Source organism: Heloderma suspectum, chromosome 17, assembly GCF_057233095.1.
Source record: "Heloderma suspectum isolate Gila_16-S chromosome 17, 16-S_ref, whole genome shotgun sequence".
In the NCBI taxonomy this organism is placed as follows: domain Eukaryota; kingdom Metazoa; phylum Chordata; class Lepidosauria; order Squamata; family Helodermatidae; genus Heloderma; species Heloderma suspectum.
In genome coordinates this window covers 5,282,019-5,305,860 of record NC_139474.1, presented here as the reverse complement: position 1 = coordinate 5,305,860, position 23,842 = coordinate 5,282,019, and the positions used below count along the sequence as shown (strand labels likewise).

Genomic DNA, 23,842 nt, shown 5'->3' with positions numbered 1-23,842 from the left:
GGGCTACAATTCCTATCATCCCCAGCCAGTGTGGCCAGTTTTTAGCTCATAAGCCTACAGATGGGGACTGTCTTGCATTATTGACCATACGTGAGCCACTTCGGATGGCACGTGAGCGGCTATAAATAAAGAGAACGAGGCTGCAAAAAAAGTCCTACAGTTCCCAGAATTCCCTAGCCAGATGGGCTGGCTGGGGAATGCTGGGAGTTGTAGGACTTTTTCTGTCTAAACATGTGTAGGATTGCGCCCTAAATAAATCACGGCCCAAAGCGTCTGGAGAGAACACCAGGTTGGGGAAAGCTAGTACAAGTCGGTCAGAGGAACGAAAGGATCCAAACCGAATTCTGTCTGTGTGATCTTTGAGAGTGCAACACACCCGTCCTTCCAACAACAGTCCGCCTGCAGCTGGGAGAAAACCGCAAACCCTCCCTTCAGTGTTTGCACATTTTCAGACTCGCCCCCTCTCTTTCTTTCTCCCAGCGTATTTATTACCTCTCCTTGGAGTTCTACATGGGGCGAACCTTACAGAACACTATGGTCAACTTGGCTCTCCAGAACGCCTGCGATGAAGCTACTTACCAGGTTTGGGGGCTGCCGGGGGCTCGGGGGTAGGGCTGTGATTGGGAGGGTGTGTAAGGCAGGCTGGGAAGAGGGGGCAGTGGTGCCGGTTGGGTAGAACTTGGGGGCAGATGTCTAGGGACCCCCACTAGAGAATGAATGTGGGCTTCCAAGCACAGCAGTGCTGGCTTGCCACATTTTGAAGGAAGTGGAATAATACACATTATCATCTCCATAATAATAATAATACACATTAATAATACACATTAATAATAATACACATTATCATCTCAATAATAAGAATGCACATTAATAATAATACACATTAATAACACACATAATAATATAAATATTAATTAATATCAATAATATCAATTAGTATTAATAATAACACACATTAATAATACACATTAATAATAATGCATATTATCATCTAAATAATAATAATACACATAATACACATAATAATAATACCAATATTAATTAATATCGATAATATCAATTAGTGTTAATAATATTAATAACACAATAATACACATTAATAATAATACACATTATCATCTAAATAATAGTACACATTAATACACATATTAATAATAATATCAATATTAATTAATATCGATAATATCAATTAGTATTAATAATATTAATAACACACATTAATAATACACATTATCATCTAAATAATAATAATACACATTAATAACAATACACATTAATAACACACATAATAATAATATCAATATTAATATCAATAATATCAATTAGTATTAATAATATTAATAACATGTTAATAACACACAATAATAATACACATCATCTAAATAATAATAATACACATTAATAACAATACACAGTAATAACACACATATTAATAATAATATCAACATTAATTAAAATCAGTATTAGTATTAATAATATTAATAACACACATTAATAATACACAATAATAATAATAATACACATTATCATCTAATCCTGGGACCTCCAAAGTGGTGCCCGTGGGTGCAGCGATGCCCATGAAGGCTTCCACTGGCACCCACAAAGCTTCTGTGCTCCTCTTCTCTCACTGACTGCCTTCCCCGCCTTCAGAAAGGGGAAGGGAGCAATCCCAGAAAGTCCATACGGCCAAAGGGGAAAGTGTTTTCCTTGTCTTTCCCCTGACCTCTCTCTTCTCCTTTCTCCCCCACCCTACTTCCTCTTTCTCTCAGTCTATGTTTGTGCTGGGAGTTGGGATGTCAGAGGAATCCATCCAGAGGGGTGTGGGGTGGAGATCGCTGAGTTTTCATCATCTTGGCCCCTGGATTCTGGCTCGCTTCCCTGCGAACTGGCCCAACTTGATCTGCATTGAGTCGGGCCAGCTCGCAGATTTTCTGCCCTCCCCGTAAATAGAAAGTTGAGCAAATTGCTGCTGCAATTTGCATAATTTACACAAATTGAAGGCATAATTTGCTTAATTTGCACAAATTCTGGCCATAATTTGTGCAAATTACGCAAATTTCAGATGCAATTTGTGCAACTTTCTATTTATGAGCGGGGGGAAACAAAAATGAAAAAAGTTCCTGGATTTTGGGAAACACTCGTGGCTCGGCTCGTGAATGCAAGCCAAGCCGGTCGGGCAGTGGGCATCCATTGGGCCCCCAAAGGGCCAGATTTTCAAACGACAGACATCCCTAGCTGGGAGTGAGACTGGGTTGTGGAGTGAGCTGTCAAAGGAAGAGAACGCCCATCTGTCACAGCAGCTGTTTTGCGAATGGGCACACCTTCATGGCAGCTATTTTGTGACAGTGCCCACAGCACCATCTCTACATTCCAAATGTGCCCATGAGCTGAAAAAGGCTGGGCATCCCTAATCTAAAGAGCACCCTCCACTAAGACCATTCAGACCAGAGTTTAAAAACACTTAACTACAGTATTACTGGGAAGGGGAGATGGCTGGTGATGATTCTTGGTGGTGGCAGCTTCTTTTCCTCTTCACTAACTCCCCCTCCATCTTGTTTCCACTCTCCTTTTGCCCAATAGCTAGGCCTGGATATGGAGGAGTTGCAGGAGATTGAGGAAGATGCCGGCTTGGGCAACGGAGGACTTGGGCGTCTGGCAGGTGAGCATCAAATGACGAAGCATAGTTTGGTGGTAAAGCACATCTTTTGGATGTGGAAGGTCCAGTGGAGGCTGGTGGCTCCGATGTCAGTGGGGTGGTGAATCCGCTCTGGGTTTTAGTCAGAACCAGTCAGAACTCTAAAGAAGCTCTCCAAGGTGCGGAAGCTGGTTTCGTATATGTACAAGGCTTCTTTCTCGGCAAGGACCATTTCTCAGTGACAGAGCATTTGTTTTGCGTGCAAAAGGTACCAGTTTCAAATCCTGGCCTGTCCAGGTAGGGCTAGGAATAACCCTTATTTGGAACCCTGGAGAGCTGCTGCCAATCAGTGTTGACCAGTGTAGTGAGCTAGGTGGACCAACTTAGAACAAGCCAGCTTTAGGGATGGATGAACATGCGATGTCAGAGCTCGCCGACTTTCTCCGAATTCCTCCCCGAAGCTCAGTTTGCCTCGTTTCTGTTCCTGAGCACAAGCATCCTTTTCCCCCTTCTGATCAGGAAGAACGTGCATTTTCCCCCATGGGCTAAAGTGTGAAAGTGCGGCTTCTGGGGGCAAATGCGCCTTGTGCAAATGCACGCTTTCAAACTTGAACGCAAGTTCGGGAAATGGTGGAAATTTCCCATGAATCGCGTTCCTGCTCTCATAGGGGTTTGCAAATGGGACATGTTCAGAGGATTTGTGAATCAGAATGAAATTCTCCTACCACCCCAACCAGTGTCCTACATCCCAGAAACACCCCTGCTGCGGAGCTCTGTTGCACTGGACTTTCCAAGTGCCTTCCAATCCTTATCCCTGAATATAAGCTTCATGAAGTTCATTAGAAACTTTTAAGCAGGGGCTGGATGGCCGCTTATACGTGAAACTCTTGGATGATGTCCTTCTTCTTTTTTCTCAGTCTGAAACTGTGCCACATGGGGCAAAACATGTATTAGACATAAAGATACAGCCTCTCGCACTTTCATCTCCAGAGCTCAAAAATGCGAAGTATCCACTGAAGTATCCAGATAACTTCCACATACAACTGTGAACTGATGTTTATAGAGAATCTTCAGTAGTTTCAGACCACTAGAATTTAAGGTCTCATCCAGTGAGCCCTGAGGAAAAATGGCATCCATGTAGGTGGAAATTTGACTGCACTCAGTTTTCAATCCTATCTTTATTATTGCACTTCTATCCTGCATTTTTTCCTCTTGCAAGGAACCCAAGGTGGCTTGCATGGGTCCTCCTCCTCTGTTTTATCCTCACAGCCCTGTGAGGTTGGTTAGGCTGAGAGTCAGCACCTGGGCCAAAGTCACCCCAGTGAGCTTCATGGCCGAGGGGGGACTAGAACCTGGATGTCCTGAGTCCCAGTCCAACACTCTAACCACTACTCCACACCGGCTTTTGTCAATGCAATGCCGATAGGAGTGCGCACACTCACACACACACGTATATTTGCTGTGTGCTGTGCGTCCGTCAAATATAGGAGTTAACGACTCTCAAAAGTATGCGTGATGTGCATCCTGGTGTGGGCGGAAGTAGGGCATGCAAGGGCCTGAAATGGCGAGTGACCTTGCTCAGGGAGACATGCCGATTCTTCTGTGGCTCTGTGCTATATGAGCATTGAAATCTCCACGTATTAGAAGATCCGTTCCAGGGTAAGATAATAAGATCATTTCTGGAAGCCAGGGCAGACTATTCCATAACGCTGGCGTTGCCATCTCCAGTACCGCCTGTGTTTTTGAAGCCCAGAAATCTAGCAACGGCCCTCTGGCCTCCAAAGGTGGCCCATCTCTTTGCTCTGGTCTCTTTCCGCTGACAGCTGTCTCCCTGTTTTCCCCATGCGCCCAGCTTGCTTCCTTGACTCCATGGCCACCCTCGGCCTGGCAGCCTATGGCTACGGGATCCGCTACGAGTTTGGGATCTTCAACCAGAAGGTTTGCGGGGGCTGGCAGGTAGAGGAGGCGGACGACTGGCTGCGCTATGGTAACCCCTGGGAGAAGGCGCGTCCCGAGTACATGATCCCAGTGCATTTCTATGGGCATGTACAGCACGGCCCAGATGAGGTGAAATGGGTCAACACGCAGGTAAGCAAGAGCCCCGGCTACGTTTATTTATATACATCTTTGTTACGTTTATATCCCGCCTTTTTCTCCAAGGAGATCAAGGCGATGTACATGATTCTCCTTCTCTCCATTTTATCCTCACAACAGCCCAGTGAGGTAGTTTAGGCTGAGAATCAGTGATTGGCTGGAAGTCACCCAGTGAGCTTCATGGATGAGTCGAGACTTGAACCTAGATCTCCCGAATCCCAGTCCAATGCTCCAACCACTGCACCACACTGGCTCTTATCAGCAAGGGAGGGTTACAGCAGCTGAGATTGTTTAGCTTGGAGAAAAAGGCGAGGAAGGGGAGGAATGAGAGAAGTGTATAAAACTATGCATGGTGTGGAGAATGTGGATAAGGAGACATTTTTCTCCCTCACACATAGTACCAGAACCCAGTGAGGTCATCCCATGATTGGTGGGAGATTCAGGGCAGATCAAAGGAAGGACGTCTTCACACAGTGCATAGTTAAACTGTGGAATTCACTTCCACAAGACGTAGTGATGGGCACCAATTTGGATGGCTTTCAAAGGGACAAATTCCTGGAGGAGAAAGCTATCAATGGGTCCTATTCCTGATGGCTGTATGTTACCTCCAGTATCAGAGGCAGTCTGCCTACGTACACCAGTTGCTGGGGAACATGGGCGGGAGGGTGCTGTTGCACTCCTGTCCTGCTTGTGGGTTCCTGGTCAACAGCTGGTTGGCCACTGTGTGAACAGAATGCTGGACTGGATGGACCCTTGGCCTGATCCAGCAGGGCTGTTCTGATGCTCTTATCCTCCTCCTCTCCATTTTATCCTCACAACAGCCCTGTGAGGTGGGTTAGGCTGAGAGTCAGTGATTGGCCCAAAGACACCCAGGGAGCTTCATGGCTGAGCGGGGCTTTGAACCTGAGCCTCCCGAGTCCCAGCCCAACACTCTGACCACTACACCACACTGGATTTTGTCAATGCAGTGCCGATAGGAACACACGCACACAGACGTATGTGCTCTCCATCTGTCAAATATAGGAGTGCCCCCTAAGGTGTGGACCTGTTTAGGGTGACTCTCAAAAGTATGTGTGATGTGCACCCTCGTGTGGACGAAAGTAGGGCATGCAAGGGCATGAAATGGTAGGTGACACTTGCCCAGGAAGACAAGCCGATGCTTCCGCGGCTCTGTGCTTTTTCAGAGTGCAGGATCAAGGCCCGCCACTGGCCCACTGCTGTCGATATTTGCTCGACTGTGTTGAACCCTTTGCTGAAGAAACAGGATCTTGGGGACTCTGTGTGTGTGCGTGAGAGAGAGAGAGAGAGAGAGAGAGAGAGAGAGAGAGAGAGAGAGAGAGAACTGGAGATGTTTCAGACCCAAGGAAATGCTATAACAGATGGAAGCATGAGAGGGAAGCAGGCAGGCACTCAGGCAGAGCAGGAAGCGAGCGAGGAACGATGCTGGTGAGAACATAAGGATATCAGGAGAGCCCTGCTGGATCAGACCAAGGGTCCATCTAGTCCAGCATTCTGTTCACGCAGCGGCCAACCAGCTGCCCACGGGACACCCACACGCAGGACATGAGCGCATCAGCACCCTCCCGCCCATGTTCCCCTGCAACTGGTGTATGTAGGCATCCTGCCTCTGGCATTGCAGGGAGCACAGAGCCATCAAGACTAGTAGCCATGGATAGCCTCCTCCTCCAGGAATTTGCCTAACCCCCTTTGAAAGCCATCCAAGTTGGTGGCCTTCACTACGTCTTGTGGTAGCGAATTGCATAGTTTCACTCTGCGCTGTGTGAAGACGTCCTTCCTTTCATCTGTCCTGAATCTCCCACCATTCAACTTCATGGGAGGACCCCAGGTTCTAGTATTATGCGAGAGGGAGAAAAATGTCTCTCCATTTTCTCCACATCATGCATTATTTGTACACCTCGATCATGTCTCCCCTTACCCTCCTTTTAGCCAAGGTGAACAATCCCAGCCTTTGTAACCTTCCCTCATAGAGGAGTTGCTCCAGCCCCTCGATCATTTTAGTTGCCCCTTTCTACCCTTTTTCCAGCTCTACAATATCTTTTTCTAGGTGCGGTGACCAGAACTGTACACAGTATTCCAAGTCTGGTCACATTATAGATTTGTATAAGGGCAGTATGATGTTGGCAGTTTTATTCTCAATTCCTTTTCTAATTATGCCTATCATGGAGTTTGCCTTTTTTATAGCAGCTGCACCCCGGGTTGACATTTTCATCGAGCTGTCCACCACAACCCCCAGATCTTGTTCAGTCACTGCCAGCCCAGATCCTATCAGAGATATGTGAAGTTGGGAATTGTTGCCCCAACGTGCATCACTTTACACTTGCTTACGTTGAACCACATTTGCCATTTGGATGCCTGTTCTCCCAGTTTGAAGAGATCCTTTTGGAGCTCCTCACAATGCCTTTTTATTTTAACCACCCTAAATAATTTGGTGTCGTCGGCAAACTTGGCCACTTCACTGCTCACTCCTAATTCCAGATCGCTTATGAACAAGTTAAAAAGCATTGGTCCCAATACTGGTGAAGATAAGGGAGGAGCTACAGTCATAGGTGGTGGTGGGGGGTGGATATCCTTAATAATGAGGACTAGAAATTTGAAGCTGAACTTGTTTATTTGCAGTAATTTCTACCCCACTCTTCAACTCTAAAAGAGGTTCCAGAAGAGCTAACAATTAAAAGGACCTAACAATTCAAAACAGCCATGATCAAATTAAAGCAGCGAACCAACAGAAAGATGCATGGAGTGAGTGCAAAAGGCAAAGGAAGAAGTGCAAAAAAGGGCAACTAAAATGGCAGGGAGAGAGAGAGAGAGAGAGAGAGAGAGAGAAAGAAGGGAGTTTCATGTAGCCCAGGGAGGTGAAGCTCTTTAATAATGAGGACTAGCACCTTGAAGGTGATCTTATTTCTTTGCGGTACTTTCTACTCTGCTCTTCAACTTTAAAAGAGGGTCCAGAACAGCTATCAATAACCTCCCCTCCCCCAGAACAATTTGAAACGGCGGTCGTCAGATTAAAGCAACAAACTTGCACAGTGATGCAGGGACGCGGTGCAAAAGGAGAAGGGAGATGTATGGCTGGGGTGGAGGGGGAAAGAAGGGAGTTCAGCGCGGTCTAGAGAGAGACCATTTGGCAGGGGAGAAGGCCAGCAAGGTTACTAACTGTAGCTCCTTCCTTGGTCCTTCTTGAAACTTGCTGGGGAATTCCGCCGGCCGTGCTCCTTAGCAGTGCAGGAAGGTTTGCTTTGCATGCAGGTCACATTGAGCAGGATGGATGCTGCAGGAGGCCCTGATGCTGCGCGGACTCCCCCAGCCGCTTTGCCTTGCAGGTGGTGCTCGCCCTCCCCTATGACACCCCCGTTCCCGGCTACCGCAACAACACCGTGAACACCATGCGGCTGTGGTCCGCCCGGGCTCCCAACGAGTTCAACCTGAAGGACTGTAAGTGGCCCAGGCTCCCTTTCCGCTAAGCAGAGGTGAACAGGGGCAAGTTCCTGTATAGCTGATCTGATTACACAGAGGATTGGGGGGGGGGGCTTTGAATTGGGAAGGCAGAGGGGTGTTGAGTGGGGCTTCTCCCTTCTGAATTAATTTGATGCCCCAGGATGGAGCTGGGCAGTAGTTTCGGTCGCACCTTCGATCCTGGAAGAAGCCTTTCCTCCTCATCTTAGACCAGGGTTGAGCAGAAGTTATATCTCCAGGTGTTTTGGACTTCAGCTCCCAGAAGCCCCTGCCAGCATAGCCAATGGTCAGGAATGCTGGGAATTGAAGTCCAAAACAGCTGGAGAGCTACTTTCTGCCCACCCCTCTCTTAGACAGGCGAAGGCTACGGGCAATTACTATGGGGCATTTATAGGTACACAAAGGCAGAGAAACATCAGAGGTCGGGCTCACTTGTCCATCTCTCAGGGAAGGGCTGTAGGTCAGTGGTAGAGCCCCTGCTTGGCATGCAGAAGGTTGCAGGTTCTATCCCCACATCTCCAGGTAGTGCTAGGAAAGAATCCAGCCTGAAACCTTGGAGAGCCGTTGCTGCCAGTCAGTGTCGAGTATGCTGGGCTAGGTGGGCCTGGAAGGTCTGTTTCAGTATAAGGCAGCTTCCAGTGTTCCTATTTTGGGGGAAGGCCATAGCTCAGTGTTAGAAGGTCCCAGCTTCAGTCTCCAGTATCTCTAGTTAAAATGGTCAGGTAGCAGGTGATGGGAAAGACCCTTCTCTACTTGAGACCTTGGGGAGCCTCCGCCAGTCACAGACAATCCTGGGCATAATAGACACATGCTCTAACCTGGTTCTCTAGCTTCCTAGAGAAGGGACCATTGTTCACTGATCAAACCTGTGCTTTGCATTCACAAGGTCCCTAGTTCAATCCCTGGAGTCTCCACTTAAAAGCAAGCAGGTGATGGGAAGGACCCTTCTCTGCCTAAGACCCTGGAGAGCCACTACCAGATATAGCAGACAACACTGGGAATGCTGAACACATGCTCTAACCTTGTTCTCTCGCTTCCTAGAGAAGGGGCCATTGTTCGGTGATAGAATGTGTGCTTTACATGCAGAAGGTTGCATGTTCAATCCCCGGCATCTCCACTTAAAAGGGAGCAGGACCCTTCTCCGCCTGAAACCCTGGAGAGCTGCTGCTGGTCATAGCAGATAATACTGGGCATGCTGGACACATGCTCTAACCTGGTTCTCTAGCTTCCTAGAGAAGGGACCATAGCTCCCTGGTTGAACGTGTGCTTTGCATGCAGAAGGTCACAGCTTCAGTCCCTGGTGTCTCCACTTAAAAGGGAGCAGGTGATGGACAGGGCCCTTCTCTGCCTGAGACCCTGAGGAGCCACTGCCAGTCAGAGCAGACAATACTGGGCATGAGGGACAAACAGTTTGACTGGATGAGGCAGTTTCCCATGCTTTTTGTGCTACATCTGACTTCAGGCCACAGAGTGATAATTCTGTTTAAATTAATCGTTTTGATCATTGGTTTTCTCTCTCTTTCTCTTCCTCCCTTCCCCATCTCCAGTTAATGTCGGTGGCTACATCCAGGCGGTGTTGGACAGAAACCTGGCGGAGAACATTTCTCGTGTGCTCTATCCCAATGATAATGTAGGTTCCCTCTCCCATAGTTTCGAATTCCCTGTACCTCCCGGTCCCCTGATGTCTCAGGGCAAGGAGCATCCCAGAAGTATACAGTGGTGCTCCCAGACAGAGGGCTGCTAGCACTTCCAGTTGATAGGCAGCGTGCAGCTATTCTGTCTTGTCTTTCTTAACTGACTTTTTCTGGGAAGGTTAAAAAAAACACCCACGAGAGGGCTACAAATTCAAGAGGGGGGTGTCCAGATCCCCCATTAAATTCTGTAAATGGGGCTGGGCGATTGCACAATAAAATCCTCCTTTGGAAGCACCCTGAGTCACTGTTCAGTGCCTGCCACCCTTTCACAGGGGCAGGAGGGGCGAATCGAGTGATGAGCCTTGAATCTAGCATCTCTCCATGTCTGATAGAAGGCCCACGGCTCACATGGGGGCCAAGGAGAAAATGAAGTTCTGTGGGGAGGGGTTTCTGTACCCATTTCTTCCCCCCCTACTGACTAAAGGACCAAGCCCAGTTTTCCCCAGTTTTCCAGTCTCCAGTCTAGGCTTTCCCAGAGGTGTCTTAATTAGAAATGAATATATGTATTTGTTGTGTGAGGTGGGGAGAGGGATGTCTGAGATTAAGGTCCAGCAAACTCTCCTGAGATTTGCTGGCACAACTTCTAACTTAGTGGCCTGATTCATGCATAATGCTAACCCATGGTAAGGTGATGTGTGAACACAGCCGCGCTGACAAACCACGGTTTGTTAAGCACAAACAACCCAGAAAGTGAACCCATGGTTTGTTGTTGGGTTGTGAACTCAGGGTTGTTTAAACCATGGGTTGTTGTCACATGCGAAGCCAGAGCCGTGGATTGTTTTGCCAGGCTACAGAGGCAGTGGGAAAGAGTGGTAAAAAAACCCTTAGTTGCTTTACATGCCAGGACTACAGTGCCTCAAAGGTAGTTGGGATACAGGGAGGGGGCAGGTGAAGGAGGAGGGAAACAAACAACCCAGGGATTGAGAAAACAAACCACAGTTTGTTTGATCATCTGTCAGTCAAACTTGAGTAGTGAAACAAATCAGGGGTTAAATAACCCCTGGGTTAGTGTTATGTGTGAATCAAGCCAGATTCTCCTAATGCAAGTTTAAAAAGAAACAACCATATTTCCTTCTGTGCGTGATGTTGGGTCATAGGAAGAAACAAGAGAATGTAAAGCCCTGCATTTGGTGGCTTAACACTCAAGCCTCAAATAAGTGTGAAGGTTTTTGGGGTTTTTTAATGTGACCTTTAAAATCAAATTTCAAACAACGGAATTTCGAAAATTTAAAATGATGGAGTCCAACTTAATTTCCAGCTCTGTTGTCTTCTCTGTCAGCACAGCAAGGGTCATTAGAATCCAGGACTCCTGGGTCCCAAACTTAGTGTGGCAGTGTTGGGGGATGCTGGCCAGTGCATGGCAACTTTATTGATTGATTTAATTAATTAACTGCACTTTTAAACTGGCCAAGAATGGAAGCTGACTAGTTGAGAGAGGCCGACAAATTCCAGAGAGGTAGCCCTGCTACAGCAAATGCAAAAAAGGAAAGGGAAAAAGAGAGAGCCTTGTAGATGTATTGTGGCTTACAGCATACTATGCCAAAACATAACAGGAAAAGTTAACTTCAACAATACAAGCACATTTTCCAAGTGGCCTAGTTACAATTAAAACGAGGTGAACCTTAAAAAACAAACCAACCCCTTTTTGGGGCCAGTTAAAAACCATACCTCATTTTATAAGAAAACCATCTGGAAGGAGTGTCTTTTGTGCAGGACCTTCGTCCTAGGAATTCTGCATCCCTTGGGGTCCCAATCCGCCCCTCCTGGGTTGGCCAGATGGCCACGCCCTCTCCCCCAACCGCCCATCATTTGATACTTTCCTGGCGTTTGTGCCGTCCGTCCCCCCCCATCCCCCCCGCTATTTTGAAAGGCTGAAATGCCTCTTATTCAGGCTTAGTTACTGGCAGTAGGAACTTCAGCGCTCCCGCTTTAGTGCCTGCCTGAAGGCCTGTAGAGAAGGAGCCATTGGCACCCTCCTGGCTGGGAGTGCCACAGTTGCGGCTCTGTTTGGCCTGTTGCTGCCTTGTGGGTCATTCTCGCTTCCCCCTTCCTCCTCCTCCTGCAGTTCTTTGAAGGCAAGGAGCTGCGTCTCAAGCAGGAGTACTTTGTGGTGGCCGCCACGCTTCAGGACATCATCCGCCGCTTCAAATCCTCCAAGTTTGGCAGCCGCGATCCTGTCCGGACCTCTTTTGATGCCTTCCCGGACAAGGTGTGTGTGTGTGTGTGTGTGTGTGTGTGTAGAAAGTGCAGCAGCAAATGTGCGAATCTGTGTTTCCATGGGCGACTTCTGTGGCTTGTTAACCATGCAGGGGGGCTTATTTTTCTCGAACGAGGCACTGTGAGAACCCATGGTTTGTTGTTGGGCTGCTCAGGGTGGTTAACAAGCCACCCTGTGTGAAATGTCCTGGGTTCAGTCAACACACTTCTCCACAGCTCAACAAACAGCCCACGGTTCAACAACAACCCACCCTCAGCCACTGAGTGTGGGTTCGCGTGTTGTGCGAACCCAGTCACTGGGTACAGAGTTTCCAGTGCCTTCTGCCATGCTGCCTGCGATACGCTGCCCTGGGTCGATTCGACCTCCGGCCTGAAAATGGTTCCCCGCTGCTGGTATAGTGAATGGATGGAGAACTGCCCTTGGAGCTTAAATTGGTGCCGTGGATTCATTGTGCGGTCTAAGACAAGCTCCCTGCCTCAGTTCCCTCAATGGAAAAACGGCTGGTCTAGCGGCAGCTTGAATGGGAGAACGCTGCCGGCTGTGCAGTCTGGGCTTTATTTCTCCAGTCTGACCCCCTGCTTCCCTTTCTGTATTTCCCTTCTTCTCCAGGTTGCTATTCAGCTCAACGACACCCATCCCTCGCTGGCCATCCCGGAACTCATGAGGGTCTTGGTGGATATTGAGAAACTTGAGTGGGACAAGGTGAGGCTGTGCTTAATTTAAAATAAAAGGGATGGGGGATGATGACATACATAGCTGACTGGAAGTCTGCTTCTTTGCACATCCCTTTCACACGTTTCTACCCCGCCTTTTGACCTCACGACACCTTAAGAAAAGACAACGCACAATGAAAACATAATAATAAGATACCGTTAATGCAGAGAAACGGGAGCAATGGCAAAATGAGCCATGGCTTGGAGGAGAATCACGTTGCTTGTTTATTTATGGAGAGGATTTTTATCCTGATCCTCAGCTAATCCTGGGTGGCTTACATATCATCAGGGCCATGAGAGTCCCTGCCTGCAGAGAGTCCCTGCCCACAAGGAAAGAGGAATAGGGAGGGAAGAGGGGAAAAAGAATGAAGGGCGCAATCCTGTGCATGTTTAGATGGGAAAAAAGTCTTATAACTTCCAGCACTCCCCAGCCAGCTATGACTGGATTGCGCCTTGAACAGCACACCTTTACCAAACACGTTTAGAAATAGATTCAAAGCAGCTTCACTCGTCTTTCCTCCGTCCCTCCCTCCCTCCCTCCCCATGCAAGAAAACATGCATGTTTTGTTTTGTCAAGGGCTTGAGAATCCTCAAGGTCCCTTCCACAAAACTACCGCTCCAGGCTTCTCTGCTTTTATTTATGTCTGTGCTTAAGAATGGATATTTTAACTCCTCCTTGGTGGCTTCCCAGATAAAATGATGGCGCAGTGGCATCGTCGAGGGCCGGCATGGTCGGGCACTGGCTGAGGGCCCACACCCCAGCAGGGGTCCAGTAACCAGAGCTCCATAGAGTTGCTCCTCCTCTTCCCCATCCCAACCAGCTTGTTTGCCTGCCTCTCGCTCTGGCCTAGACAATGTGGCGGTGAGAAGAAGGAACAGGAGATGCCACTATCTGCTTTCTCGCTGGCTCTCTGCCCGTCAAGCAAGCAAGTGGGAGCAATAAGGAGAAAGAGCAATTGTAGCCGTTGACCATGGTGCTGAGAAATACTCACTGCAGGAGAGGATCCTTTGAGGCTGTCTTTCCCAAAGAAACTCCGAAACCTGGAGCCAGCACTGTACAAGTAGTCGTCAGGGTTGTGTCTGAGCCCATAGAGTCCCAAGGCAGCTCTGATTCTGAGGAGGAGATACAATTCGTGGGGGAGGAACTCTCTCAGACTTCAGAGGCACAGCTGCAGGGGGAGCCCCCCCTGCTCAAATCCCTGGGAACGACAGTGAACCAGGCATGGAAAGGGAGGGACAACTTGAATTTTTAGATGCAAGGCACAGATGCAGGCACAAGTGAGAGATTGCAGGGACCAAGCTTCAGTGCTCAGCCTGATTGGCTCGATGTCAACAGCTGCGCCCAAAAGCACCATGGGAGAGGGGGAGATCTTCCCCTCCCACCTCTTAAGTTCAGAGAGTTGCTGCGTTTTTCCCAAACGGAGATCAACTGATGTCCTAACCCTTAGAAACCCCTAGATGGCTGTTCCTTTGTAGTTCCTCTGAGTCTCAAGCAATTAGCATCTATATGCTTCGTTAGGATAAATGGAATTAAAGCCTTGGAAAGCAGCCCTTTTGTCTGAGTGTTGATTCTGGCTATTGGAGGATTCAGTAGGCAGCCGGGGCATCCTGACAGTAGTATTAGAAACAAGATGCTGGACTGAATGGAGTAAGGGTTGGCAAAGTTGGGCACCTGCCGAGGGCCTGCACCCCAGTGGGGGCCCACCAACAAGACCCTCCTGGAATTGCTCCTCCTCTTCCCCACTGCAACCTGCTTGCTCACCTGCCTCTCGCTCTGGCTCAGGTGACGGTGGCGGCGAGAAGGAGGAGCAGGGAATGCCACGGCCTGCTTGCTGCCTGGTTCTCTGCCTCTCAAGCAAGCCAGTGGTGGCCATGATGAGGAAGAGGAAGAGGAGCAAAAGCAGCTGGGGACAATGGTGGCGAGAAGGTGGACCCACGGAAGACACCATTGGGGGTGTCTTGCCCAAGAACCCTCCAAAACCTGGAGCTGGCCCCGGATAGCAAAGCTTCACTCCCCACGAGCGTAATTGCGTTGGTCTGCTATATTGCAGCGCCACCTAGAGGTTATGTAGCAGAAAGTACAGAAAGGCAGGAAAGGAAAACAATCCATGCCGAAATCGGAAGTGGAAACAGCAGGTTAAACAGCCTCATCTAGAAAAGCTCTATAGCTCAGTGGTAGCACTCATGCTTTGTGCACAGAAGGTCCCGGGTTCGATCCCCAGCGTCTCCAGGTAGGGCTGGGAAAACCCTTTCCTGAAACCCTAGAGAGCCATTGCCAGTCCCTGTAAGACAATAGCGAGCTGGACGAACCGGCTTGGTATAAAGAGGCTTCCTACGTTCCTTGCGTTTTAGGCCTGGGACATCACAGTGCGGACGTGCGCCTACACTAATCACACGGTGTTGCCAGAAGCGCTGGAGCGCTGGCCCGTGCACCTCTTTGAGACCCTCCTGCCGCGGCACCTGGAAATCATCTATGAAATCAACCAGCACTTCCTCGATGTGAGTGCAAATCCGAGAGGGAGGGGTGGGGGAGAGGAGGCAGGAGGAACCTTCCCAGAACCCTCACAATCTACCGGGATGGGTGGGCAGAAGGCAGACCTCCAGATGTTTTGGACGTCAGCTCCCAGGAGCCCCTGCCAGCATGGCCAAGGGTCAGGAATGCCGGGAGTTGAAGTCCCAAACATCTGGACAGCTGCTTTCTGCCCACCCCTGTTCTAGAGTACCAGTTCAGACTCTGGGAAAGGAATTGGGAGGGGGTATAGATGGGGTTGGTGGAGGCTGGACCTGAGGCATTTCCAGTCAGTGCACAGATATTGGTGGTGGTGGGGAGTTAGGAGGCCCTTGATAAAGTCCACAAACCCCAGCCTTTGAATCCCCTCAATTTCAGCTACATTTCAAGGGGAAACTGCAACAAAATGTTGCAGCATGGCATGCTCCAGTTCAGGGTGCCCTCTTCCAAGAATTTCCATTCCCCCCTTGATTTTCTCTCCCTCCCACCCCACCTTTGTCAGGTGCGTTGAGCACATTCCATCCTTATGGTGCTGTTTTTGGGGTCCCCCTAGGGTTTGGGAAACAATCCTTTTAAATTTTGTTTTGTACTTCTGCAAAAAGTGGGGTTTCCCATCCCTGCTGATACCTCCCCTTTGTGCACGGATGGGGCTGTTTCGGCTATAAAAGCAGCGGCACTCACAACATGAACATTGGAAATAGAGGGAAAGTTGCCCTGCCCCAGTATGCAGCCTTCTGAAGACAGTAGCTGAAGAGGTGTGTGTGTGTGTGTGTGTGTGTATGTGACAAAAGGCAGTGGCGGCTGGTGCCCATTGAGGCAGGTGGGGCTGAAGTCACTGAGATGGCCGGAGGAGTACAGTAGGAAACACTAACACGGAGGAGTACTTGGAAACGGTGGAGCCAGTGTAGCTGATTCTGGGGGGTCCTCTCTGCCACAAGTAGGTGAGGGACAGACGGGGGAATCACTGCCCCATTTGCCCCAAATATAGAGCTGCCTCTGACCAAAGGGAAGTGGGGCAGGGCTCCTTCTTGTAGTCCAAGCACTTTTTTTGGTTCGGTGGTTCAGGTTTGGTGCCTGAAACAGGGATTGTGTATGTGGGGGGATTACTGAATGGGTGGGGATGAGCGTCAGCGGTTCGTTTGGAGTCCCTCTCCGTCCCCACAGAGAGTCTACGCCAAGTTCCCCGGAGACCTGGATCGGATGCGCCGCATGTCCATGGTGGAGGAAGGCAGCATGAAGCGGATCAACATGGCTCACCTCTGCATCGTGGGGTCCCACGCCGTCAACGGAGTGGCCCGTATCCATTCTGACATCCTGAAGGCCACTGTGTAGGTACCCAGCCCCACGGCAGGCGGGCTCTGCCCCCGTCCCCTTCCTCCACTCTCTTGTGGGACCTTGTTACGCTACCCTGGGGTCTCCAGTGTGGCGCCCAGGTGCCCACGGACCCTTGTCTAGGCACACGCCAGGTTCCCCACCCCTCCTGATTTTGATTGCGTTTAAGGTTTTTTTAAAATTAAACTGGGACTCCAGTTCCAGAGGGGCAGCACTGTTCCGGGTTTCAGTTACCAACACCCAAACTCTAAAGGTGCTATCCAGGGTGCTGAACCTTATCCCTCAAATGGCTTCAGCACCGTGGATAGCACCTTTGGGACTTTGGCTGGTGGTAACTAAGGCCTGGAATGGAATCACCGCCCCGCCTGAATTGGAGTCACCGCCACTGTCGACCGCCGTCATCATGATACGGTTTGTTTCCACTGCGCGACAAGCTTCTCCACCGCCTTTTCACCCTTCGAGCTGCCCTTAAAGGCACAAGAGCAGGTGATATCCAAGCCATCGAGCGACAGATCGTTTTAGAGAGAGGCTCACTTCTCCGCTCACTGGCCGCGTTCAGACATCCCAATAAACCATGGTGGGACTGTGATGGGAACGAAGTCTGGCTTCTGTGACCTCAGGGCTGTGTGCTCCCCAGTCCCTTCTCCTCCATTGGCACTGCTGCATTGGCAACCCCCTGCTTCCATTTTTGATTCACTGCAGTTTGTCATTTTGTCTGAATCTGACAAACTGCGGTCTGTGGTGCAGCTAGGACAGGACTTTGGGGCTGTGTTCCAGGCCCCCGCAGCTCAGGGATCCCCCAGAGGACCGCCCAGAAAGTGGGTGGTGCAGAAGGAAACTCCCATTTTATTCCCTGTGGTCATGACGGTACTGTGATTGAAGTGAGTTTAAAATGCAAAGCTGCACATGCTCAGTGGTTGTTTTTAAAATCAGGGTTGGCAAATAGTTTTGTTGCTGCTGTTCAAAGGTATTGGGAATATAGAAACAGTTTTAAAGCATGGAATGGCAGTTAGAAGAGGGGTGAGAAATGCTAGTGGTATTACATAAATGAAGTAATACACATAGCCATTTAAGAACAGAAGAGCGCTGCTGGATCAGACCAAGGGTCCATCTAGCCCAGCATTCTGTTCACACCGTGGCCAACCAGCTGTTGACAGCCCCGCATAAAGCCCCCCGCAGACTGTTAAGTCCGAGGTCTAAAATTACCTTGCTGCACCAATGTGGTTAATCTTAACTATGGTTTATCTGAAACAAGCCAACTTCAAACCATGGTTTATGAAGATGGCTTGTTTCAACAAACCATAGTTAAGGTGAGCCACAGTTTAGTGTTTGGATGCCATGCTGAACTGCAGTAAATTGGAAGCTTTAGCTTCTATTTCCAAGCTCCTTGCGGCCGTGCAGGAGGAGGAGGAGAAGGTGAAGAGTGTGCAAGCCTCAGTCCCATCAGAACTAATCATGGTTTATCATGATATCCTAAAGGAGCCACTGAACGCAACTAAAAAACCCGCTCATTTGCAATTGGATTCCTTCCTTCCACAACTGATCATCTCACCCCCATGCAAATCCCCCCCCCCCAGAAATGAATCGTTGCCCTCCTTTTTTAAAAGAGTTCTTCTGATTTCTGGTTTCATTTCTTTTTCCTGCTGCTACCAAGTTCTCCCCCCCATTCCTTTTCTCTTTTTATTCTTCCTTTCTCATGACAACCCCTTCCCCTCCTTGCCTACTCCTTCTTCTCCAGGTTTAAAGACTTCTACGAGTTCGAGCCCCACAAGTTCCAGAACAAAACCAATGGGATCACCCCCCGCCGGTGGCTCGTCTTGTGCAACCCGGGGCTGGCTGACGTGATCGCTGAGGTGAGGCTGGGCGGGGCAAGGAGAACAGGACTCTCGAGAAACAAAGGTCTATATTCCTTTCTCCAAGAAATGGCGGTTCGTTTGAGGAACTTGACCTCGCCCCCACAAGTTGCATCAAAGAATTCACGACCCCCTCTCCCGCAGCTCACCCCGGCTGGGGTTTGGCCTTTGCTAGTGTTCCGGTGGAATCCTCCCGAAGGCGTTGTGTGCATTCAGCGTGGATACAGCAAAGGTTTCCCACTCATGCCACTTGCAAATGGACCTGGCTTTGCACGGGTGGGAATAGCCCTTGCTTTGATACAATGAAGGCCGCAAGCAAACGTATGCAGCTGTCCAGAGCTGGACAAATGGTGCCCGCCCCGTCTGAGTGAAGCCATGCCTGCTGGTGTCAGGAGCGCCCTGGCGGCCTCTTTCAGTACACTCCAGTGGCCCACTCAATACACAGACGAAAGGATTATTTCCAAGGCTTTAATCCCTTTACAACTTAATGACTCTTTCAGATGCTAATCACCAGCGACTAAGCAAGGAACAGCAGAGTAGCCTATGCTCTGGGTAGGCAGTTGGTCCCCGTTTGAAGGGGAATCACTTGAAGACCCTGAACTTATGGGCTAGGGAGAGATCCTCCCTCTTTCCCTTGGGTCCACGGGAGGTGGCCATTGCTTGCGCGCCAAACGGGTGCTACGTCTCCTTTCCGCGCCCCCCATCGCTCGTCGCTCCCTGCGTCGAGCGTCTAGCAAGCCCCCTTCCCGCACTTTCTCACTGACAGGATCACTATCTATCTCAGGAATGCCGGCAGGAGGAATCTCTGCCAGCTGCTGTGCCTGTGAGGGATGAGCTGGCTCCTCTCCCACGGATTGCTGATCCTCCTCAGAATCAGAACTGCTCTGGGGTTCTATCAGCTCAGTTTCCACCCTGACATCTGGTACCCCTAGTCACAGCCCCTTTCCATGGTGCCTCCTACAGGCCCCATATAGGGGTGTCTGTCCACTCCATTCCCCTGAGGGGGCTGCCCCCACAGCAGAGGGCAAGGGTATAGCTCTGTCTCTCAGCCTGCTAATATCCCCTGACTTCAAACTGTATGGACTGCCAAGCTATGTACTGGTGAGGGAAGCTTGCCTAAGCCTGCCTTAGCCTTCCCTAAGCCTGCCACCTAGTCGCTGAAGATGTTACTGCCGGTTCAACCATGTTAATTACAATTAATTAATTTAAAATAACGCCGAGGTGCACACCCTTAGCATCCCCTTCATATGCATGCCAAGTTTCAAGTGTCTAAAGTTCACAGCCTTGACACAATGGTGCAGACGGATGGACGGACGGACAGACACACGTCCTCTATTATTGTTATAGAAAAGAAGGTGGAGGTGTTGATTTTGGGGGGGGGGAATCACCCATTAGATATAATATGTTTGGTTTATTTTTGTTTTTAAAAAAATATTCTGACATCAAATTTTGCTTTTGCATTCGCAGCTTGAATTTGTGCACAGGTTTTGTTTTGACTCAAAGCCTTCATTCACTTTGTAGCCTCCTGCCCAGATACCCTATTCCCTGATCTTTTTTCATTTATTCGTGTTAATTTGTTAATTAGTAATTAATGTATTAATAAATTAGTAATTAATTCATTAATTAGTAATTAACAACTGCAAAAAAGTTCACCAGTTCACCATAACATTAACAAACATTCCACACTCCTATCTTAGATATACACATTAATATAAGCAGTCCATATGCCTGAATAGGTATCCAGGCGAAACGACGTCTGTAGAATATACATTTCCTTGATCTTAGAGGGCTGAAGTCGCTGGGGGTTCAATTGCGAGAATGGCAGCCTGGAGAAAGCCCTCAGAACTGTGGGAAATGGAGTTTAACACTTTCTCTCCCAGCCACGGTTGCCTCTCCAAAGCTGCTATTTACATGCCAGAGCTCATGTATTAGGGTGCAGTCCTATGGGGATGGCCGTAAGCCTCCAAACCCAGAGGCTTACGGCCTCCAATGCAGCATGGGATGAACTCCTCCCGCTCTGCATTTCAGTTAGTCGGGCTGTTTTGCCTGTCTAGCTGAAGCATTGGGGAGAGTGGGGGAAGGAAGCCGGGGAGGCTGGAGGATTCCTTGTAAGCTGCCCTCCCCAGTCCCCTCCCTGCCCATGGAGACGCCCCCTTCACCTTCCCTCTGAGGTCGTTTTCTTGACCTCGGAGGGGCAGCAGGTGTGGTTCTCTTCACACTTGCTGCGAGGTGGAGGGGGCAGGGAGCTTGGACTCACTCGGACTCCTGGGTCCAATGTGAGAGCGCTGACTCCAGCCTTGGATCCAGGAATCCAAACTGTCCTATGGCCCCCCAGACACTGTCTAGGGGCGCGGGATTGCTCTCTTCATTGCATTTCCACAATTAATGCCACGTCTATAAAATGATTTAAAAAATAAGAAACAGGGTGCGGGCAGCACCTCAACCGTCGCCGTGATGCTCCTCTTTCCGCCTGCTCTTCTAGCGCATCGGCGAAGACTACATCTCCGACCTGGATCAGCTGAAGCAACTCCTGAACTTTGTGGAAGATGAAGGCTTCATCCGGGACGTGGCGAAAGTCAAGCAGGTGAGGAGGGTGGCGTGGGAGGGGTTGTCTCCATGCCTCTTGCCCAGTGGTGGAGTGGTCAGTCTGGAAGTGCAGGCGTTCATCATGACAGCCCCCATGATAGCCACGCCCACAAGGGCAGTCCAAAGGTTCTGTGTGGGTCCAGATCAACCAGCTCTCGTAGTTTTCATCTCCACCAGGCACGGGTCTTTGGCAAACTGAATGGGTCCAAGCTGCCCATTCGAGACCCAGCCACCCCCAAATACTTTGCACGACAACATGACTGCAGCATGGTGTGGTGGCAAGAGTGTTGGACTGGGAGCTAGGAGATCTGGGTTCTAGTCCCCACTCAGCCATGGAAGCTCACTGGGGGACTTTGGGCCAGTCACAGACTCTCAGCCCAGCCTACCTCACAGGGCTGTTGTTGTGAGGATAAAATGGGGAGGATGAAATGGAGGATGAGGAGTACAATGTAATCCTTCTTGGGTTCCTTGCAAGAGGAAAAAAGACAGGATATAAATGCAATAAATAAAATATATGGTTGCTGGGAAAATTCACTTTCCCCTGGCTGTGCAACTGAGCTCAGAGGGAACTGGGGTGTCTGAGGGGGGTGGCCAAGAACGTTGGCGTCCCCGCCAATAAAAAAGTGTCGGGGCCGCATCCCTGTGCACCCTCCCTCCACTGCACCATTGGTTACGGATTTCCCCTACATGCACCATTGTGTTTCAGGGGGGAGGCTGCAATATACAGGGAGCTCTGGCCAAACGTGTCCCCTGCGTCACCTCTGCTCACCCCTCCCTCTCTTCTGCTCACCAGGAGAACAAGCTGAAGTTTGCTGCCTACCTGGAGAGGGAGTACAAAGTGAAGATCAACCCCAATTCGCTCTTCGACGTCCAGGTGAAGAGGATTCACGAGTACAAGCGGCAACTGCTCAACTGCCTCCACGTCATCACGCTCTACAACCGTGAGTGCTCCCTGTACGGCCTTGGCTTGGTCTCACTGTGCTATGCAACCCCCAGTGGGGGCTGGTGGCTGGTGGCTGTGATGTCCGTGGGGCAATGAATCCGCCCCGGGTTTCCGTCAGAACTCTAAAGGAGCTCTCCAAGGTGTGGAAGCTCTTGCTCTGCTCCTTGGAGAGATCCTTTAGAGTTCTGATTGGTTCTGACTGAAACCCGGAGCGGATTTACAGCCCCACTGGCATCAGAGCCACCAGCCGCCACTGGCAGCCCCTCCCCTCCCTGATGTGGGGAACTTCCTCGCAGTCCCAGGCTCCTACCATCCATTGTGTGACTGGCTAAGTGTAGGATTGGCAACTAGTGGCCCTCTGATTGAATCTGGCCATCTGAAGCAATTTGACCCCCTTCTCTCCCCCTCTAACCTATTATTATTATTATTATTATTATTATTATTATTATTATTATTATTAATATCCCATCTTTTTCCCAATACTGGGACTCAAGGCAGCCTTGAAATTTATTTCTAACATTTATATCCCACCTTTCCTCCAAGGTGGCACACGTGATCCTCCTCCTCTCCATTTTACCCTCACAACAACCCTGTGAGGTAGGTGAGGCCGAGAGCCAGTGACTGGTACCCAGCGAGCTTCATGGCCAAGTGGGGACTAGAACTCGGGTCTCCCGAGTCCAACACTCTAACCACTATGCCAAGCTGGCTTTCAAAGGGCTCCGGAGGATTGCAGGGAGAGGCAGAGGCAGAAGCATGCGAGTGAGCGGCTATCTTAACTCTTGGGTCCAAACTGTAGATCACAGGTGGGGAACCTGAGGCCCGGGGCCAAATCTGACCCTCCCGGGATCCCCGGGTTCCTTGGAAGGCCACGCCCCCTTCCCCTGGCACCACCCCTTTCTCCCAACTGCCAATCGTTTGGTGGTTCCCTGGCTCCACCCCCCGCATTCTAACAGGTTGAAATGCCTCTCCTAAGGCTTTGGCCCTTTGACTGAAAGAGGTCCCTCACCCCTGCTATAGATCATATTAATGATCTTTGCCTTGAACGGGCAGGCATTTTTTTAAAATGCAAATGGCATCGTCTGGGGCAGCTGATAATTTATGGGATCAGAGCAGGCATGGGGTGTGGCAGGTGGAATTCAGTCCTTTCCTCCCTTACTGCTGTCTGCAGGAGAATCCTTCTTCCAAAGCGAGTACTTGCTTTGGGGGGGAAATCCTGCATTTCGGCCCTCGCTTTCTCTCATCTCCCAAAGCTGAGCTGGGACAGGAGGGAGGAGTCCCATCCCCACAGCAGAGAGCTTCTCCGACACCGGCTCCAGGTGTTGGGGGGCCCTTAGGCATGACACCCCAATGGGCCCCTCCCTCCGTGAGTCCATCTTCTCCCCGCCATGGTCATGAGCTGCTCTGCTCCTCCTCCTCTTCCTCATCATGGCTGCCACTTGCTTCCTTGGCAGGTGGAGAGCCAGGGAGAAAGTTGGCCGGGGCATCTCCCGCTCCTCCTCCTCCCCACCACCGTTGTCTGGGCCGGAGCGAGAGGCAGGCGAGCAAGCCGGTTGCAACGATGGAGAGGAGGAGGAGCAAGTCCAGGGGGCTCTCGTCAGGGGGCCCCTGCTGGGGTGTGGGCCCTCGGCAGATGCCCAACCATGCCTACCCTGGACGCCGGCCCGGCCCTCTCTCAGGCCCATCTCCTCCTCTCCTGCTGCCAGCCTTTGGGCAGGCAAGATGGTGATGGCGGGTTGGTCTGCTCCCTGACCCCCCACTCAGTGTTGCCACTCGTTCATGAGATCAGGTTTT

The 23,842-nt window shown here is 50.0% G+C and overlaps 1 protein-coding gene across 1 annotated transcript in view; it reads left to right on the top strand.

Annotated features, from left to right (window-relative positions):
- PYGM (glycogen phosphorylase, muscle associated) overlaps positions 1 to 23,842 on the top strand; it is a 41,316-nt gene that overhangs the window by 5,550 nt on the left and 11,924 nt on the right. Inside the window, exons 2-13 of the mRNA XM_084824035.1 lie at positions 481 to 582; positions 2,581 to 2,659; positions 4,488 to 4,723; positions 8,071 to 8,182; positions 9,751 to 9,833; positions 11,963 to 12,106; positions 12,725 to 12,817; positions 15,181 to 15,327; positions 16,502 to 16,665; positions 18,408 to 18,522; positions 21,005 to 21,106; positions 21,902 to 22,049. Of these exons, the coding sequence (XP_084680161.1) occupies positions 481 to 582; positions 2,581 to 2,659; positions 4,488 to 4,723; positions 8,071 to 8,182; positions 9,751 to 9,833; positions 11,963 to 12,106; positions 12,725 to 12,817; positions 15,181 to 15,327; positions 16,502 to 16,665; positions 18,408 to 18,522; positions 21,005 to 21,106; positions 21,902 to 22,049 (1,525 nt within the window). The remainder of the gene's footprint in view (positions 1 to 480; positions 583 to 2,580; positions 2,660 to 4,487; positions 4,724 to 8,070; positions 8,183 to 9,750; positions 9,834 to 11,962; positions 12,107 to 12,724; positions 12,818 to 15,180; positions 15,328 to 16,501; positions 16,666 to 18,407; positions 18,523 to 21,004; positions 21,107 to 21,901; positions 22,050 to 23,842) is intronic.